Source organism: Macrobrachium rosenbergii, chromosome 25 (genome assembly GCF_040412425.1).
Source record: "Macrobrachium rosenbergii isolate ZJJX-2024 chromosome 25, ASM4041242v1, whole genome shotgun sequence".
In the NCBI taxonomy this organism is placed as follows: domain Eukaryota; kingdom Metazoa; phylum Arthropoda; class Malacostraca; order Decapoda; family Palaemonidae; genus Macrobrachium; species Macrobrachium rosenbergii.
In genome coordinates this window covers 28,826,910-28,847,318 of record NC_089765.1, presented here as the reverse complement: position 1 = coordinate 28,847,318, position 20,409 = coordinate 28,826,910, and the positions used below count along the sequence as shown (strand labels likewise).

The 20,409-nt window shown below is 39.2% G+C and overlaps 1 protein-coding gene across 1 annotated transcript in view; it reads left to right on the top strand.

The window, feature by feature from the left end:
- Window positions 1-20,409, top strand: part of LOC136852519 (YLP motif-containing protein 1-like) — a 277,111-nt gene that overhangs the window by 168,234 nt on the left and 88,468 nt on the right. The window contains 2 exon segments of the mRNA XM_067127217.1: window positions 9,228-9,395; window positions 12,958-13,095. Coding sequence (XP_066983318.1) covers window positions 9,228-9,395; window positions 12,958-13,095 — 306 coding nt within the window.

Below are 20,409 nucleotides of genomic sequence, written 5' to 3'. Positions count from 1 at the left end.
TCCACTTGGAACCTCTGTTCAGCTGATGGGTGATTTTCTAATCTTTCTTAAATCGGAAAAACGTCTTTCTTTTTCTGCCATAAAGGGCTACAGGGCTGCTTTGGCTTTGGTTCTATGAAGAACATGGACATAACTACATCTTGGGAAATATCTATGCTGATCAAAAGTTTTGAGCATTCCTGTACTCAAACCTCTTGCTTGGGGTCTAACTTTGGTACTGAGTAGTCTCACCCAAGCTCCTTACAAACCTTCACACCAGGCTACGGATAGACACTTGACCCTTAAGACAGTCTTCCTGCTAGCCTTGGCGTCATCAAAAAGGGTGGGCAAACTTCATGGTCTGTCATATGATGTTAAACACACCAGGGGTTGGGGTCAGTAGCCTTCAAATTTGTCCTGGAATTTGCAGGTAAGACGCAAAATCGTGCAATTTAAGGTGACAGTTTTGCCTCTTAAGGTGACAGTTTTGCCTCCTTTTCTATCCCTTCGTTGGGCGATTGTGTTGGCAACGATCCAGACAAATTGCTTCTTTGCCCTATTAGATCGCTGTGTGCTTATCTAAAAGGACTCGACACCTCAGACCGGGGTGTCGAAGGCTTTTTGTTAACACAGGCCAGGTCAAGAAAGAGGTGTCCAAGAATACAATCTCGGTCTGACTGTGAGAAGTGATTAGACAATACTGTGCATGCAAGATCATGTAACATTAGAAGATTGAGTTCCTCCTTGGCATTCAATAAGAATGTATCTGTTCATTGAGTTTTGAATGCTGGTTCATGGCTTCATCAAACCACTTTCACTTCCTTCTACCTGAGGGACGTTGCCCACAGGTCCTTGGACACTTTCCTTGGGTCCGGTGGTGGCTGCTCAGCAAGTTGTGTAGCTCATCCAGTGCCCCTAGCTGGACAGTTTGTAGCTTGCCTAAGGTATTGGTGTGGAAGTGAAATGAATGAGATGACTGGTCTCTTTTTCTTTTTCTCTTTCTTCCTTCTTCTCTACCTACGGGCGGTATGAAGATAGTGCCATCATAAGCTGGAATTGGCTGGATACAGGTGAGTGAAGCAGTCATGTTGTGAGAGTTCTTGTTATTAATATAAGGATGTCTTTCAGTAGCAGACGCTTCCTCTCTCTAGCAAGGAGAGAGAGGAATGATAAACAAACTCATATAGGTGGCTATATTGGTTTGTTTGTTATTGGAACATATGGCTCTTCATCTTCTGCATATGCAATGAATTTAGGCATTGTACTAAACCAGGTAGTCTGAGCCTAAGATACACACCTACCTATAGGTTCAGAGGCTTAGGTGTTCTTCCTTAGAATACTCTTATCCAGGAAGATTGACCAAGTGTGCCGAACCTTCAGTCAGTTCAGGATTACTTACCTTCCACCAAGAGTGAGTCTATCCCGATGTTAAGACCCAGGTTTGTTTCGTATATGAGCAAATGACAAATTTTTAATTAATTTGTCTTTTTCATAACTAACAAACCTGTGGTCTTAATATTTAACGCACACCTCTAGCCACCCATCGGTCAGTTTACCCTGGGTTGGAAGATTAACCGAGGCATTGCGAGATCAAGCTTGGGTCGGTGGTGCTACCCACATTGTTCATGACAGATGCCAGAAGCCACCAATTTCTTGCATATACAATTATATATATATATATATATATATATATATATATATATATATATATATATATATATATATATATATATATATATATATATATATATATATATATATATATATATATATATATATATATATATATATATATATATATATATATATATATATATATTTTTTTTTTTTTTTTTTTTTTTTTTTTTTACCGGTTTCCAGCTGGCTCCAGAAGATTTATCCTAATGTTAAGACCGCAGGTTTGTTAGTTATGAAAAATACAAATTAATTAAAAATTTGACATTTTTTATTTTGCTTTACAAGTTACAGTACAGTATTGTACATATATTTTAATAAAATGTGGAAAAGCATAATCATATTAAAAAAAAAAGCTTTAACAAGTCTTACACCTGCCTACCCCTCTCTACCCATCCCACACTGTATTACTATCCCCTCCCAGCCAGGGAAATTCCTGACCAGCTCCACCCACCTTCCAAAACAACCCTTTCTCTGTGTGAGTTCTTGTAGACAGCCATACTGCTGCTCCCCTCCTGTGGTGCCCAGCCAATTGACCCGCCCTTCCCACCTTGGAAACTTATCCAAGCATCCCACACCCCCAAACCGTTTCTCAGTTTCTTCATGAGTTTAAGCAGTGTTACCAATATTTTCTCAGGCTGTGCAGCATTGCCAACCATCAGAGTGGTTTTTAACATTTTTTTAACTAAATATATATTTAACACATACAACTTACCTGTTAGTTACATATAGCTTTAGTCTTGACGTCACGGCAAAATTTCAAAACGCATGGCAGCGCCAGTCCGAATATCGGGTGATCGCCTTTTACCTGCCCTCTGTCGGGTACTAGGAACTATTCCAACATGCTTCAGAATAATTTTTCGCCACGCCGCGACATTGTTGTCGGTACTGAGCGAAATTTCATTGTATCTGCCTACATCGAGCTGTTTTCACTTGGTGAAGTACTCTTGTTGGTTTGCGGCTTTGCCAGTTATTTGTCACCTATTTAGTCAGGTTTTCTGATAATTATGTCAGATTCTGGGTCTTATACCTTTAGGGTATGCAGCAAAGGCTGTAAGACGAGGTTGGTCAAGGCTAGTCTTGATCCTCATTCAATTTGTGTGGCTTGTAGAGGTCAGGAATGTTCATATGAGAGGAAGTGTGATGAATGTGTCAGTATGACTGAAAAGATTGGAAGGCTCTATCTAAGTATGTGAAGAAGCTTGAGAAAGATAGAGCCAGGAAAGCTTTAGCTAGAAGTTCTTCTTTCTCTCTCAGAAACCGAATCTCCCTTAGCTATGCAGGAAACTTCTATTAATATCCCCGTGGCTACTAATATTCCTATTCCTGACTCTGATATCCCTGAACCCGTTATCGTGTCTGAGTATCAAGTCCAGATGGACGCCAGATTTAACCTTATTGTGGGCGCCATGGAGGATATTGGCGTTAACGTGAAATCCCTTCATGAGCGTATGGATTCTTTCCAAAATATTGTGAATAATTTAAGTGCAGTGCAAAGTGTTAGTGTGGTGGAGGAGGTGGTTGCTCGGCCTACTCGTTCTCCTAGACCTAAGCCTCTGTCAAGCTCCCCTGCTCCTGGGAGAAGACATGCTGAAAGTCCAAGGGAGGCGAGTGGGGTCTGCTCACGAGCAGCCCCCTCTAACAGTCCTGTTGTTTTTCAGGCTGTTTCAGAGCGTTGGAAAGGCGACTCAAGGAAGTGTCTTTCTTCAAGCTCCAGTGATTCGACACTGCAGAGGCTGGAGATTTCCGACGAGTCTAGACCATTGAAGAGGTCCAGGAATCTTTCGCCTTCAGCGGTTCAGAAGAAGAAGCCATTTCGCTTATCACAGCCTTCCTGTAGTTTTTGGGAGAGTCCGGAGAGATTTTCGTCGTCAGAAGAATCTTCTCCCAGGCGCAAGGCTCATGTGCGCAAGAGGTATAAGACTTCCCATTCGGTATTGCCCAGCGTTCGGTGTTTCTCCTTTGGTTTCACGTAAGCCTATTGTGGCTTCTGCGCCTCTTCCTCATCACGATCCTGGCTCTACTGATCATCGTTCCCCAGTTGGATCCTCGTCTACTCATGACTTTCTTCGAGCGATGCACAAGAAAATTGGAAGCATTCTTGGCGGGCTCGGAAGGCCTGGTTCTTCTCCAGCAAAGCCTTCTGAAGTGTATTTGATGCCTCCTCCTTCGTCTCGAGCTCTCGAGCGCCCAGCACGAAAGCTCCTCCTCGATCTGTGTCTCTTGATCCTCCTTTGGTTCAGGCTCAGGATCAGGCTCTGCACGCCTAGTCAGGCTCAGGCGCCCTCAAGATTTAGCGCCTCTCAGGCCAAGCGCCTCAGGTAGCGCCAGGTGAGGCGCCATCCCAGGCTCCTTTTGTGGCGCCAGTTCAGGCTCCTCTTGTGGCGCCAGTTCAGGCTCCTCTTGTGGCGCCTACTCAGGCTCAGGCTCCTCCTCAAGCTCTTATTCAGGCTCCTACTCCTCCTTCACAGGATGTGTGTGCAAGCGGAAGGTTTTTTCTCCTATTTCGTCTGAGGAAGAAGTTGTGGAAGAGTTTCCTGTAGACGAACCAGACTCCTCTCCTTTCGGATTACAAGAAGCTTCTTCGCTTCTTTATTGATAATTTTCCTGAGGATTTTGCACCTGCGGCCCGGCTCCCCTCTCTCTCAGCACGCAAGAGACTCAAGCCTCCTACCTCTTCCTTTATGAAGTTAGTGCTTTCTATTTCAGCTAAGAAGGCATTAAAGAAAATGAACTCCTGGTTGGAAGACAAGCGTGATCAGGGGAAAACCACTTTCTGCTTCCCTCCTTCCAAGCTTTCTACTAAGACGAAGGCTTGCTACGACACTGGGGAAGTTTTTCTCTGGGAGCTTCTGCCTCTCTCAGGAGACTCTCCAGTCTCGTTGATTCTACCCGTCGTTCTGCGATGAACTCGCTCGGATTTTCTTCTCTCCTTCAGAGTTGGACCACCTTTTGAAGAACGTTTTCCGAGTTTTGAAGTCATCAGTTTTATGGACTGGACTATTGGCGCTTTGGGTAGGAAGGTAAAGTCTTTTGGTCTTTCCGAAGCGCATTTCGATGATTTCTCTTCTGTTATGTCCTGCTTAGATAAAGGGATTCGTGACGGTGCGTCTGAGTTAGCCTCCATCTTCACGTTAGGAGTTCTTAAGAAGCGACAACTTTGGTGCTCTTTTGTCGTCGTGGAGTTTCTAGGACTCAAAGATCGGCTCTTCTTTTCGCACCTCTGGATAAGAAGTACCTTTTTCCTCAAGAACTTGTGGCCAAGTGTCGAAATCCCTTACTCAGAAGTCCACACAGGACCTTTTGGCGCAATCCTCTCAGAAACCAAAAGCTCCTCAACCTTCTCTGCCAGCGCAAACTCGTCCTCTAGTTAATCAAAATAGGCCCTTTCGTGGCAGGCCCTCACCCGTACAGGATCTAGTTTCCGGGCAAAGCAAGATTTGTCTCCAGGGCTATCAAACCCTCAATTAAAAGTGATCTGCATGTCCTCCATGCACTAGTAGGAGCCAGACTTCAGCAGTTCTGGCAAACTTGGGAGGAGATCGAGCGGACCAGTGGACCACGTCCGTGCTAAAGGAAGGATATTCTATCCCCTTCCTCAAGAGGCCCCTCTTGCAACAGAACCTTTAGCTTTGACAGCATATTCCAGCAACTTAGAGAAATGCTCGGTTCTGAGTGCGGAAGTAGACTCCATGCTTTTAAAAGGAGCGATAGAGATCGTGGAAGAAGTCAACTCTCCAGGCTTTACAACCGCCTTTTTCTTGTTCCAAAGGCCTCAGGCGGCTGGAGACCAGTCCTGGACGTGAGTTCTCTCAACCTTTTCGTGGAGAAAACCAGTTTCTCGATGGAGACGATTTAATCCGTCCTCAATTCTCTTCGTCCGGGATTGATGGTCTCAATAGATCTGCAGGACGCTTACTTTCTCATTCCGATCCATCCCGGCGCCCAGGAAGTTTCTTCGCCTTTGTTTTCCAGGAGAAGACTTATCAGTTCAGGACTCTGTGCTTCGGTCTGTCCACAGCCCTCAAGTATTCACAAGAGTTATGTCCACTGTTGCCAAAGCTCTTCATCTCAGAGGAATAAAGATCTCTCTATCTAGACGATTGGCTCCTTCTGTTCCCAGTCTCAGTCTCAGTGCTTGAGGATTTGAAAGTAACTCTCGACTTGACACAGAAGCTAGGACTTCTAATCAATTGGAAGAAGTCTCACCTATCTCCTCACAATCCAGGATCTATTTAGGAGTGAGACTGAAACAGTTCCTTTTCTGGCTTTTCCGTCAGATCAAAGAATCTCGGACTGTCTCGCAAAAGTCCAGAACTTTCTGGATATGGATACCTGTTCCGCAAAGGCTTGGATGAGCCTCCTGGGAACTCTGGCGTCAATAGAAAAGTTTGTCTCCCTGGGGAGACTTCACATGAGGCCCCTTCAATTCTACCTCAGGAGCAATGGAACAGGAAAACGCTTCCAGACTCCTTCTCCTTTCCAATCTCGGACCGTATCAAGGAGGATCTAAGGTGGTGGTTAGATCAAGAAAATTAGAGAAAGGTCTCTCTCTTTTTCCACAAACCCGAACCACTTAACTGTTTGCAGACTCGTCAGAAGTAGGATGGGGAGCGACGTTGGGGGTAAAAGAAATTTCAGGTTTGTGGAATGCGACAGAAAAAGAATGGCACATCAACAAGAAGGAGTTGAAAGCAATCCACCTGAGTCTCGTGACACTTCCTACCTTTCGCACAGGGACAAACAGTTCTGGTTCATTCAGACAGCACCACAGCGTTGTCTTATATAAAGAAACAGGGGCACTCATTCTTACTCCTCAGCGAGGTAGCAAGAGACCTCCTTTTGTGGGCAGAAAAGCACAAGATTCTGCTCCTAACAAGATTCATTCAGGAGCCCTCAACATGAGAGCGGACTCCTTGAGCAGGAAGCACCAGGTTCTGTCCACAGAGTGGATTTTGCAAGAAGAAGTGCAAGTCGCTGTGGAGACTTTGGGGTCAACCTCTGGTAGACCTGTTCATGACGAACAAGTTTAACAGGCTCCCAATCTTCTGCTCTCCTGTCCCGGACCAAGCAGCCTTCCAGACGGACGCAATGCTACTGAATTGGTCGGGTCTGGACCTTTACGCCTTCCCGCCGTTCAAGATGTTAGGTGCGGTGTTGAGGAAATTTCAGCACCACTCCAACACCAGGATGACGTTGATAGCCCCCTTCTGGCCTTCCAGGATTGGTTCCCAGTTCTCATGGATCTCTTGATCGACTTTCCGAGGAGCCTTCCAAACAGAGTAGATTTACTCAGACAGCCCCACTTCAGGAGATTTCACGTAAAACCTGTCAAGTCTGCGGCTAACTGCGTTCAGACTATCGAACGCCTACTCAGAAGCAAAGGATTTTCAAGAAAGCGGCTCAATCCATCGCTAGAGCCAGAAGACCATCTTCGATCAAGGTCTATGAGTCCAAGTGGAATATGTTTCGTTCATGGTGCAAAGATCATGACATTTCCTCTTCCAGAACCTCGGTGACGCAGATTGCGGATTTTCTTTTGTTCCTCGGGAATAAGAACCTTTCTGTATCCACACTTAAAGGTTATCGTAGCATGCTGGCTACTGTTTTTTTCGTCACAGAGGTTTGGATATCTCTAATAACCAAGATATAACGGACCTTATTAAATCCTTCGGTACCTCTAAGAGGTCAGATGCTAAAGTTGTTTCGTGGAATCTTGATGTAGTCCTGAAGTGGCTTATGTCTGAGAAATTTGAACCTATGGATTCTGCTTCTTTAAGAGATCTTACGAGGAAAACCTCTTTTTAGTTTTGTTAGCTACAGCTAAGAGAATCAGTGAGATCCACGCCTTGGATAAGAGAGTAGGATTCTCTGCTTCAAAAGCAATTTGTTCTTTCAAACTGTTTTTTATGGCCAAGAACGAGACCCCTTCGCACCCGTGGCCTCGCTCTTTTGAGATTCCGAGTCTGTCGGAATTGGTAGGTAAGGAGCAGGAGAGGTTCCTCTGCCCAGTCAGAGCCTTGAAATATTATTTCATGAAGGACTAAAGATATTAGGGTCCTTCAGATTCCTTATGGTGTTCGGTCAGGAACCCTCTTAGACCAATGTCCAAGAATGCCATGTCCTTTTTTATTAGAGATCTGATTTCTGAAGCTCACTCCAATATTTCAGAGAATGATTTGAAAATGTGTAAAGTGAAGGCTCACGAAGTGAGGGCTATCTCTACTTCTCTCGCTTATAAAAGGAACCTCTCCTTCAAGATATTGTGCAAGCAACCTACTGAAGTGTAAGTCTGTATTTGCTTTGCATTATCTCTCTCGCAAGTGCAGACAGTGTTTGACGAGTGCAGCACGTTAGGGCCCTTTGTTGTATCTGGCACGGTAATGGGTAAAGGGGTAAAGGAGGATTAACCTACCTTTACTTACTTTTTTTTGGAGTGTGAAGGTTTTTTACGGTTGTCTGTGAGGGTAAGTGTTGGTTAGTTTTACCCCACAGTTGGTTTTGGTTTTTATGGTTATACTTTTCTTTGGTGTTGGGTGACCCCTTTTGTAATTCATGATGTTTGTGCTGCGCCTGAGCAGGGGCATACTTGTGGTATTGTCACGGCCATGTCCTAGGTGACTGATACCCAGCTTAAGCAATCAATCTGCGACCAGGTCATTATACCCCGCGGTTGCTCTGAGGATAGCAGGTTACTGAGGCAGTAACTGTGGAATCAGCTACCTTAGCAGGTGAGACTAAGAAATTTTCTACATTAATAACCTTAATGTTTCCAACAACTCTTTTTAGCTGTCATTGCCCCACCTCCTAAAGGTGTTAATCAGCTATATGTAACTAACAGGTAAGTTGTATGTGTTAAAATGACATTTTTATTCTAAAATAATGTTTAACACATACTTACCTGTTAGTTACATATATAAAGCCCACCCTCCTCCCCACGGAGACAGGTAGGCAAATTATTCTGAAGCATGTTGGAATAGTTCCTAGTACCCGACAGAGGGCAGGTAAGGGCGATCACCCGATATTCGGACTGGCGCTGCTGCATGCGTTTTGAAATTTTGCCGTGACGTCAAGACTAAAGCTATATGTAACTAACAGGTAAGTATGTGTTAAACATTATTTTAGAATAAAAATGTCATTTTTTGATTCCTGGTCTGGTGTTGTCAGATGTCAAGTGTCAGATAAAGGAGATCCTGATAATTGAGAAATTACTGTATATGATAAAATATGGTGAAATGATCATGGGTTAGTTTATGGATTATTGTGTTTAGGACTTCAAGTACATGCAGAGAATGAAAGAAGAGATATATTGGTAAAAAGGGAGTATAATTTTTAAAATTTGGGTTCTTTCTTTTTAAGAATTTTCATCATGATCAATTGAGATTGGATATAAATGAAAATCACTTGATTCTGTGTATTCTCTTGACTTAAGGTAATTAGATGTGTTTGATCATGAAGTTTAGAATATTTTCATAAGGTTTACATGACCACAGTTGATAAAACAGTATACAAAGATGCATTAGTTGATAGGATTTGCAAAAATTGGGATAATGAATTATTTAAATTTTTTTCAGGTTTATATTGGAGGTCTGGAAGTTGATATGGCAACATGTATGCAGCGTAACGTACACAATCATTCAAGGGAGCACATAAGTCGTATCATATCAACATGGCAGCCAACCCCAGTAAGCTGTACAAAAGTTGACCTTACTGCCTTTGCTCAAGATGCTGCTATTGAAGAAGTGAGTACAGTGCAGTTAAACATTCGTATTTTGTCATATAGTGGAGCTTGCCCATCCCACAATATGTACATGTATCCCTTGATTTACAACCAGGTTAGCAACCAAGAACCATGTACCAAACATAATTGCATATCAGGCAACTTTCCAAAATATGATTTTTTATCTAATTTTAAGGGGTTTGCACCTTCCACGAGATGGAAAGTTATGTATGTGAATCTGGTTAGCCAGTTAAACCCACAGTATCCATTTGCAAAAGTCGGTTAGTTCAATTGTGTTTAAAATAATGGTAATTTAATAAAAACTTTTACCTACAGTAGCCAATTATATTGCATGATTGAATTTTACTGACACCATCATTGCATGTGTTGCCAAGTGGAGCGTTTTAGAAAAACTATTTTTTCGTTTTTTGTAAATTAACCCTTAAGGGACAGGCTAAACATATATCGAGCACACCCCCGGACCAGGGAAACTTTAAGATTGGCCAATTTAAGAAAAAACACATCAATGGAAAGAGGAAGATGTGCAGATATAGTGTAAGAAAAAAGATTCTAAAATTTTTCCGTACTTTCCATGGGAAGTTGAAAGTGACTATTTACAACTCTGTGTGAGGCCTCTTTTACAAGACACTCAAAAAAATATGTTAATTTTACCAAGTTATGGATGTGTTTCTAATAATTTATTTGATTTTCTTTGGTAAAATTATAATTACAGCTCACACAACATAATAACAGATAACTAAAATCAGTAAAAAAAATTCTGAGTATATTTGTTGTAAAATATTTATGAGATTTACTGAGATGGGGAGATGCAGTAACTTTTTGTGAGGTATACATGTTTTTTTTAATACTTCTTTGCACTTTTCTTTGCAAAATTACAATTATAGCTGAAATACTCTCATAAAAGATAAGAACTAAAACCAACAGCAATCCCTGGGGATATTTATGAGCAAATAAATAAAAAGATGTCCTGGAGCTGCAAAGAGGCAGTACATCCCACCTCTGAAATCTCAAGGCATACTGATCAATGTCTCTCGCGTGCCGAGGTATTATAGTTGCCATAAGTCTTTCATCGACCATTGAAGTGCTATGAACATCTTTCCTGCTAAATTCATTCAAACAATATGGCACATAATATTAATGCTCATATGAGGATTCCCTTCCATCATGCAGACCTTTTATTAGGATTCCCGTCCATTAAGGGTTAATAGAGTTGTGTTAAAAATCCAGTGTAACTTTATATATAATTGCAGTAACGTACACCATAAATGGAGTAAAGATGTGATTTTGCCATTAGAGTTTCAGATGTTGCTTTCCAAAACATTTTGTAGCCTGCACATTTTTCATTTCTTCTGCCATAGCTACAACCAATAACTTGAATTTAGAGGCATACTTTCTTGAGACTTTCTTCTCCAGTGTGTGAAAGGTGCATACATTTTTTTTTTTATTGGGTAGTATTTTCCCTAAAGTAGTAAGATGATATAAGAAATAGTAATGAAATTCCAGACAAAAATCCTGTATGGCAACCCTGGTTGAATGTATGATGGTATACATTTAGCCTACTAACCACTTACTTCTAGGCCTATCAGTTAGTAAAAAAGTGACTTAGACATAATATGCTTTATCACTAGAATCTACCATAATGAGACATGCACAGTAAGCTAACTGGTTATAATCTGCCAAAAGTGAAACACACTTTGAGCAAAGCCTAATGTAGCTACCAAAAATGCAACATGCAGGATACTTGAGATGTGATGAAATCATGTTTGTGATCCACAAGTATTTTCAGTAACTCAAAATTGTTGTGAATCAAGGGATTTTTATTCAAACATATATTATGTAGGTACACCCTCTTCCATACTTAGGACATATGCAACTCACAGACTTATTTTAAATAATTTTGTACTTCAGATGAGGCTGATATGTACTGAAATTTACCCAATAGGCCAAGAAAATGTATCTGAGTTTTATGTATGGGAGAAAACAAAGCATTGTATCTTTTATGAGAGATTTTGTGAATTTGATTCATATGGTATTAGTGTTGAGATGAAGCCGTAAGAAAACAAGGTTTTTTTTTCTATTTTATCTTTACAAAATTATCATTTTTGTTACAAATAATGTAACATTTAATTAGGAATAGATATTTTGAGATCTGTAGACTTTATTGTACTGTATGTGTTTTTGTTAGATAAGATCTATTCATATTTGTACATGGGGACTCAATGAGGTGTACAGAAACTCCAAGAAATTGTGCTGCCTTGTAGCTGAATGTTGGAACAATTGCAGCCAAGTTTTTAAATGATTTTATACTTTACATTACTTTAGCTTTATATGTTTTAAAATTTCCATTTATGTGATTGGAATTTTGTATGATATTTGTATTTCTATGGCATTTTCATGAGAGTTGTTGACTGACATAAACCTGCATAACCCCAGTGTACATTGAATTTTATTTTTTTATTATTTTAACCAAACACCCACGAAGTAAAAAATGCTGGAAAACGAAGTGACATAGCTAGTGGTGTTAATATTTTTTGTTATTGTTCAAACCACTAAATTAGTAGTTTGGAACTTAGTAACTTTGGTGATTATGGATTTTGATAATGTTTATGTCAACCAGCTGATTGCAAATAATTCTTGTAGTGGGCCCTAGAGGCTACTGGGTAACTGAAATGTCCACCTCTGTATAACTGATGTTTTCACCTCTGTATAATTGATGTTTCCACCTCTGTGTAACTGATGTTTCTGCCTCTGTATAACTGATCTTTCCACCTCTGTATAGCTGATGTTTCTGCCTCAGTATAACTGATGTTTCCACCTCTATATAACTGATGTTTCCACCTCTGCATGACTGTTGTTTCTGCCTCAGTATAACTGATGTTTCCACTTTTGTATAACTGTTGTTTCTGCCTCAGTATAACTGACGTTCTGCCTCTGTATAACTAATGTTTCCGGATACGAATGCACTGTATTTGCAAATATGTATTGGTAAAAATACTGGAAGAGATAGTCTTGTCAGGCGTAAAACATTTGTAAGTCAGTTTTAATTTTATCCATAAAATGAATTTTGATCATCTTTGCATACAGGCAGTCCCTAGTTGACGGGGGGGGGCTCTGTTCCTGGCTGAGCACCGATAACCAAAAATTGCCGATAATTATGGTAATAAATGGTGTTTATGGTGTCATAAGTGCCAATAAACTGCTCATTGGTGCTGTTAACTGCTTATTGGCTTCGATAAACTGCTTACTGGCTTCGATAAACTGCTTACCAACGCCAATAAACCATTTACCGACACCAAAAATTGCTCACCTTCATAAAAAATCTGGTTAACGGCACTGTTAGCCAAGCACCATGAAACTGGAACGCTGTTAACCAATGCCGTTGATAAGTGAGGGCTGCCTGTATTTTAAAAGGAAGTTTATTGAAATTCTAGGAGCCAGCCATTATACTGTCCCATTAAATTTATTGGTTTGAAAAGCAAATTAAAATTTCAAAGCATATAAACTAATATGCAACTTTGTAGTCCATTGTTGTTGAAACTTAACATGATTTTATTTTTTTCCAGGTGGAAATGGAGGATTCTATTACAACACCAGCAGATGAAGGAATGACGGGTGAAAGTAAATCGGACGGTAAAAGGACAGAAGAAAAGAGGCAAGAGGAGGAGGAGGAGGAGGAGGAAGATAAGGAATCTTTCCTCAAGGTACGTGGCCAAGGTGCAGGCTTCCATAATAATGGTCAAGGAGGAAGTTTTGGTAGAGGTAACTTTGGTCGTAGCATTGCTGGAAGGGGCAACTTTGGTTGGGGTGCCCATAACAAAAGTGACTTTGGCCCAAGTGGGAGTTGGAGTGATTGTGGCAGGGGAAATGACCAAGATGGTCAGAGAAATTTTGGGAGAGGTGGTGGACAAGATTTCATGAGAGAAAAAGCAGGACGTGGAGATTTGAGTAGAGGAAGAGGTCAAGACAGCTCTGGTAGAGGAGGTGGCAGAGGCGATTTTAGCCGGGAAGGTGAACGAATGGGATTTTTGAGAGGCAGTGGACAAGTCAATTTTGGTAGAGGGAGCAACCGGGGTGGTTTTGGCAGAGGAATGCAGCAAGATGATGATGTGTCTCCCAATAGATTTGATTCAAACCAAGGAGGCCGTGGTAATTTCAATCAGAGGGGTGTGGTTCATGGAGGAAGAGGACGAGGTGACTTTGGTCGAGGGGCAGGTGGAAACTTATCTTTCAACTCTGACAGGTATAGCCTCTCTTCTGAAAATTATCCCCGAGGAGGGGAAAGTTTCAGTATGAGTGGTCAAGGAAAGCTGGAGAAAACAGAAGGGGATACTCAAAGCTTACATTCTTCTGAAAAAGAATCCACTTCAGTTAAAATAAGCAGAACTGGAACACTTCAAGGTTTGGAGAGTTTTGGATTAGGTAGGAATAATCAAGGTGCAAACTTTCCCAGAGGTGGAGGGAGAGGCAACAATATGAGTTCAGGAAGAGGGGGAAATAACCAAGATTCAAATGTAGCTTCCCTAGGAAGTGGTAATAACCAGAATATGGGCAGGGGAAGTAACCAAGTTGCAGGGTCATCAAGAGCGAGCTTGGGAAGAGGCAGCAATCAAGTAGCTGATGAAAATAGTAGCCCAGCAAGTAGTGCTGGTGTTGCTGGTACACTAAAAGCTTTGCAAGGTATTGGACAACAAGGTAAGGGTTTAAATCTGAGTGACAGCAAACGCACAGAAAGTGAAACTACCCAGAACATGAGTAATGTAGGTATTAAAGGTCACACCTTCCAGGGTATTCCAGGAAGAGGACGTGGAGCTGCCAGTCAACGGAATTCAGTTGACCAAGGAAATAAGAATGAAGCTGGTGGTAGTCAGGATACAGGAACCAAAAGAGATGAAGCCTTGGGCCCAGAAAGTAGTCATAATGATAGTGTTTCTGGTAAAGAAAAGGGTATCAACCAAGGTGCTTCATCAGGTAGTAAATCTAGAAATGATTTTCCTGTAGGGCTTAGTAGAACAGGTACTTTGCAAGGCTTGCAAGGTTTGGGACGAGGTATAATTCAAGATTCTAATCTCCCTGGAAATGTTAGAGGCAATAACCAGAATTCTCCAAGGGGTCGTGGAGGACCTCAGATGCATGGTATGAACAGGGGAGGTGGTAATCATGGGCTCAGAAGAGGAAGTCCTATGAAGAATGATGACAATACTGATGGTCATAAAGCAACTGATGATGCAGACAAAGAAAAGTCACAAACTGGAAAAATTGGTAAGCCTCAGGAGGCTAATGTTTCAGATAACAATTCAGAACAAAAGGTTCAGTCAAAGACAGGCAGTGCTGCTGCCATCAACACAACTGGAAGCTTAGCAAGTAGTATCGGTAAGCCAAGTGTACCTCAGGAAAGGGAGAAATCTGCAGGTACCTTACAAGAGAAAGCCAGTCAAGAAAGTAAGTCTGGGTCACTTCAGGATACCAAAGATACGGAGATTTCTTCGAAAAGTGATGATCAAAATAAAGGGCACAAAGGTGGAAACAGTGCCCCTACTGGTCCAAATTCTGGTAATGTAGGTGGAAATGCAGGACGTGGAAGTGGAAATACAGGACGTGGAGGTGAGAGTACAGGACGTGGAGGTGGTAGTACAGGACGTGGAGGTGATAGTGCAGGACGTGGAGACGGAAGTGGAACTCAAAATACACCTCAACAAGGAAACTCAGGACAGAGTGCTGGGAGTACAAATGCAGGTCGAGGCCTGTTGAATCAAGGGGGTCTTCTTCAGAACCAGTTTGGCAGAGGTGCTGCTTCTTGGGGTGGTGTTGGCATTGGAGGCGGTTTGCTTAATATGAACCAGGGGAATGTTAGTTGGGGAAGCCTTCCTAATGTTAATCGAGGGGGTCGTAGCCAGACTCCTAGTTATAGCTATGCTTTTGTAGGCTTGCTAGGTCGAGGATTCAGTGGAAGGGGTGGTCAAGGCTTCAGGTAATGGAGCAAAAGGAACAAAGTAAAAAGTTGCTATCCAAAAGATTGCTGCTCAGAACCAGAGAATGATGATTACATGGCTGTAAGGTAATTTTGTGTTTGTTTTGAGCAAAAAACCGTTGATTTACACTGTATTCAGGAGACAGGGTACACTGTCATTTTTCCTGTATTGTTGTATATGTTTATGTTTTTATGCTTTTAAGTATAAAAGCATACTTATTTTCATGTAGTTATGAATTTTTTTTTTATTTTTGTGTATTTGAGATGTAAATTAGTTTTACTTACCTAATGTTAAGGAAGTTCATCTTCCATTTGTTCTGTGTAGAAAAGGTTGTAATCCTGTTAGTAGCCCTGTAAATTGCATGGGTTTGGAAATTTCTGTGTGTTAAGGTATTTTCATACAAAATGGATTTTGCACAAGGACATAATTGGTACTCAGAAATTGGTACAAAAGTTTAAAGTTAAAGTCTTTTTGGGGGTTTATTGTGGATGAAATATTTTTTTTTTCATATAAAAGTTTGAGTATGGCATTACAGTAGTACTAAGAGTAGTGCACAGAAATTTTAAGTGTTTTTTTTTTATTACTTTTAACTGTAAAACTCCCTGATGTATCAAGTTGGGCTGAGCACAGAGCTCAATTTTTATTCAATGTTTGTTTTGTTGGAGGTGTCTGTGGCCAGTATTCCCAGTTGATATATATTTTGTTTTAAGAGATTTAAACCCAAGACTATGGGTGAAATCTATCCTTACACAGTTACTATGCTTTGATTTTGAAGTATTAGATTTTTCCATTTCTTAGTATCAGAAATTTTATTGATTGATGCTGCTCTAGTTATAAGGTTGCTAGGATACTGTGAAGGGTAAGATGTATGCAAAATTGTCTCATACACAGCAGTTTGAGTAATTTTGCTTCATGATAAAAAGAAACATGTTCAGTGGCAGTTACTAGTACCAGTTGCTACCTCAATGTTAGGTACATCATCTTTACGATTTCTAAGCAAGTGCCACCTAGACTATCATCTGGCAGACCAATGGCTGGTAGAATGAGAGTTAGATAGGTAGGTGGGTAGGTAGGTAGGCTATTCTTGAGTAGATTAGTATGTTTAGTGTGATACTGGCTTCCTGGCTGTCAGATAGGCTATCAGACACAAGTATTAGATTGAACGTTATGTTTAGTGTTTTTTCATGTTGAGTAGGGTAGTATCAAATAGGTTCTTTGTTAGTTGTGTACCCATAGGTGAGTTATAAAATGGGTATCTCTGGTATATAATAGGATATGTTAATGCTGAATGGTGGTAGGAAGGCCATTCAAATAGGTGTGTTAAAGAAGGTTATATGTTGAAGCAGGAAAAGAAATATTTTGTATAGGTGATGTGCCTGATTGTGAGGTGTTAGCAACTAAAAAATTTTAGTAATTTTGTGACTGGAGTTGGAATATTGGGTGATGTATTACTTTTATTACCCGTAGCATACTCATCACTGTCTATAAAAGAATATGAATAATGAACATTGCATATCTTGCATAACCAATCCCTGACCTAAGGGCCTTGGGCAAGAGGAAGGTTTATGGTAATGGAACAAAATAAGAAAATGGCATATCTTTGAGATTGGTTATCACTGCTTGTGATACAAAAAATGTGCCAGTATGAAATGTTACATAATGTTCCAGATTTTTGTGGTGTTTTGATTTGTGACTCAAAATCTGACACAGTCAAATATTGTTTTAGGATCTATATTAAGGATAACTTTTACTGTATTCTTTGGTATCACATTAGTCCACGGAAGGGGACTGCTCTTTTAAATCATAGCACTCACTGTTGTTGCTATGGTAGTTTTCTATAATTTTCAGCTGGTGGAGTTACTGTGAAAAACACATTGAATTTGGAATACATTACTTATAAATGTTTCTATGGTATGAATCTAAATACAGTACTTGAAAGTCCCATTTGTAAGCTGTTCCTAAGCATAAGTATGCTTAGATGAGTTCAGTAATAAATTTTGATGATCTACAAGTGAGGGTCTTGCTAGCATTTTGCTACATTCAGCTGTCGCAAATACACGCATATTCATAATTCATTATTCCTGCCTAACATTACCATCTGAGAATTCTAGATAAATAAGGTTAATATCATTTGGCAGTAGTTGACCAATAATTTCCTAGAATATGTTCCATAATTACTATACACTGGTTATATGGGTCTCTCATTCTGATTTACTTGAAATAGACTAACAGCCCTGAGAGGAATTTAATTTTTTATTTTATGATAAAATTATTACTTATAATGCAATTTGTTTGGAATTTTCTTTTGGGATTTTGCACTGAGTCATGTTCTGTGCTTCTGTGTTATGAAAGTGATGAATATAATGAAGAGTAAATGGTTTAGAACAGTTGTTTGTATGCAAGAAAGTATTTTACTTTAGTAAGGTGGAACAGAAAGTTTTGACTTATGAATTATTTTTCACCAGTATGTTTGTAAGTCTGTTTGTGTGTAGAATTAAATATGCAAACAGAATGTACTGTATATGTGCATACTGCTCTCTTCTGGCGAAATGCTTCTCTTCAAAAAGGGAAGGCTACTGAGAAAAGCAGTGTGGCAGATAGTGCCACTTATTCCCCTTAATAACATCGTACACCTACATGAGGACTTTATTAAGCATTATTTTGACCTAATTGCACTCCTTGAGTATTCACGTTGTTTAATGTTAACCAGTCCTGCACATTATTTTACCATTGCCTTGAAGACCTACTGTCTTCCTTAAAAGATTTATAAGTGTACACCCTTTTTATGATAGTTGTCTCCTCTCCTGTATGTGACATGACTACCTTTAAACCTACTGATCCATCTAGTCACATGTACAGGTACTGACATTAACCAACACTCTGTCACATCCAGAATCCTGTGAAATTAACAAGTTTATACTTGCCATCACAACAATTTTCATGACTCCAGAATAGTTACCATATTTATTGTGGCTTTGTGCCACGCAAACCACTTTCACCCATGCCTCCATTTCTGGGAATTTGTGCAATTTTCTTTATAACATGTTAGAGCCAAAAACATCCAGGTTTATTTCCTTGATCATTTCCCCCAAATCTTTGTCAGTAAGCAATGCAAGACTAAGAATTCTATTTTTCTGAGATTTTAGCTGTAATTGTGGTGTGATTGTAGATCATAACACCACATACTTGCTTTTGTGCATAGTGTTGGAGGAACTGCAGCTAAAGAATCCTATTTAGATCAGGCTAGTTCAGAAAACTGATTGAGGCACTGCAGTTAAAAAGGCCTATTTAGATCACTTTTGGTAAAAAATGAAGGAATTCCTAGAGAAGCAGTAACCTGGTACTAACAGTGATTAACACCATAATGGCAATGTTAATTGGGGTATGTAAATATGAAGTACATGTATTTTTTCATATTAACATTTTTTTTCCTTGGGGAGGGGGTTGCGAGAAAAGCACTGTTTTCACTATTACATTTATACTTTCAGCTGCTGAATTATGGATGAAATCCATTTTTGAGCATGAAGCTGCATTGATACACATTACACCATATATATATATATATATTATATATATATATATATATATATATATATATATATATATATATATATATATATATATATATATATATATATATATATATATATATATATGTCAAGAAACTAATTTAGATCAGTTAAGGCAAATATGTATGGAAAAGGATAGCTAAATAAAAATGAAGGCAGTAAGGTAAATAATTTTAATAAGGTAAACTGAAAATAAAATTACAAATGTAATTAACAGGAACAAAAACTTATAAGGACGAAAACATAAGAGCCATGAGCAATGCATGTGCCTCTGGACTTTGGACTTGGTCATAGTTTAAAATACATTTTCCCAAATACACAGCTGTCACTGATATACACATCACATGTGGTAAAATATATTTTCACATGTAGACAGCCATCACTGATATACGCATCACATGGTTTATAAGTTTTTATAGAAATTTTTAGGAGGCACAGGATGAAAAAAGTACAAGAGTGAAAGACAAGACAAGTATGTGTATATACAATATTTATATACACAGTTCTCTTATCACCTGTCATCAGGTCTACATATATTTTCCATAGGGTGAATGCAGATAGCAGTCCAAAGTTAACAGCAAATTTTTTTTTTTTTTTTTTTTTTTTTTTGTAAAATAAAATTTTAATATTTTATATACGCAAGTGATTAATATAATTAAAATTTTGTTAAAAATTTATTCATAATTAACTACCACAATCATATCCAAAGCTATATTGTGTGCATCAGCATTAATAGTATTGGTCATGGTAGTTAAGGTAGTTATACAGTACAATTAATCATGTAAATGCAGTGTATACATGTACAGTATATATACAAGAGAACAGGAAAATAAAATGGATATTAAAATTTATCAATAAGTTTCCAAATTGGAAATTTATTATCAGTTAGTCTATTGAAAGACATTGACAGTTATAAACAAAATCTTCACTTTTTATACAAGTATTTTGCAAATCTAAAAACTTACAAACATATGACTCCTTAAGTCATGTTAAGAGGTATATTTGAGTAAAAGCAGTTACAGTAGTCCTAATATTTCTAAATTAAAATCTCTTCTCTTATCATAAACTTTAATTATAAATTTATTATTGAAATTATTAATAATTTATTTCTAATTAAAGTTTATGAAGAAAGAAAATATTTTAAATTTGGAATACTAGGACTGCTTGCTTTTTACTGGAATATACCATTTAACATGACTTACAGTCATATGCTCACAGTTTTTAGATTTGCAAATATACTGTATGTTTGGAAAGTGAACATTTTTTTTTACAATTGCCAATTATTTGGTAATAAACTAATTAAAGTAAATTCCCACTGTGGATGGTTAAAGAACTAATTAATAAATTTGAATATAAGAAATCTCGTAGTATCGGGGAAATATAATTTTAGTGTTACGATAGCTTGTCTGCATGACCAGTTCTATAAATATACAGTTTATATAAAGGTTGTTTGTATCCTGATGCTTAAAATATAGTC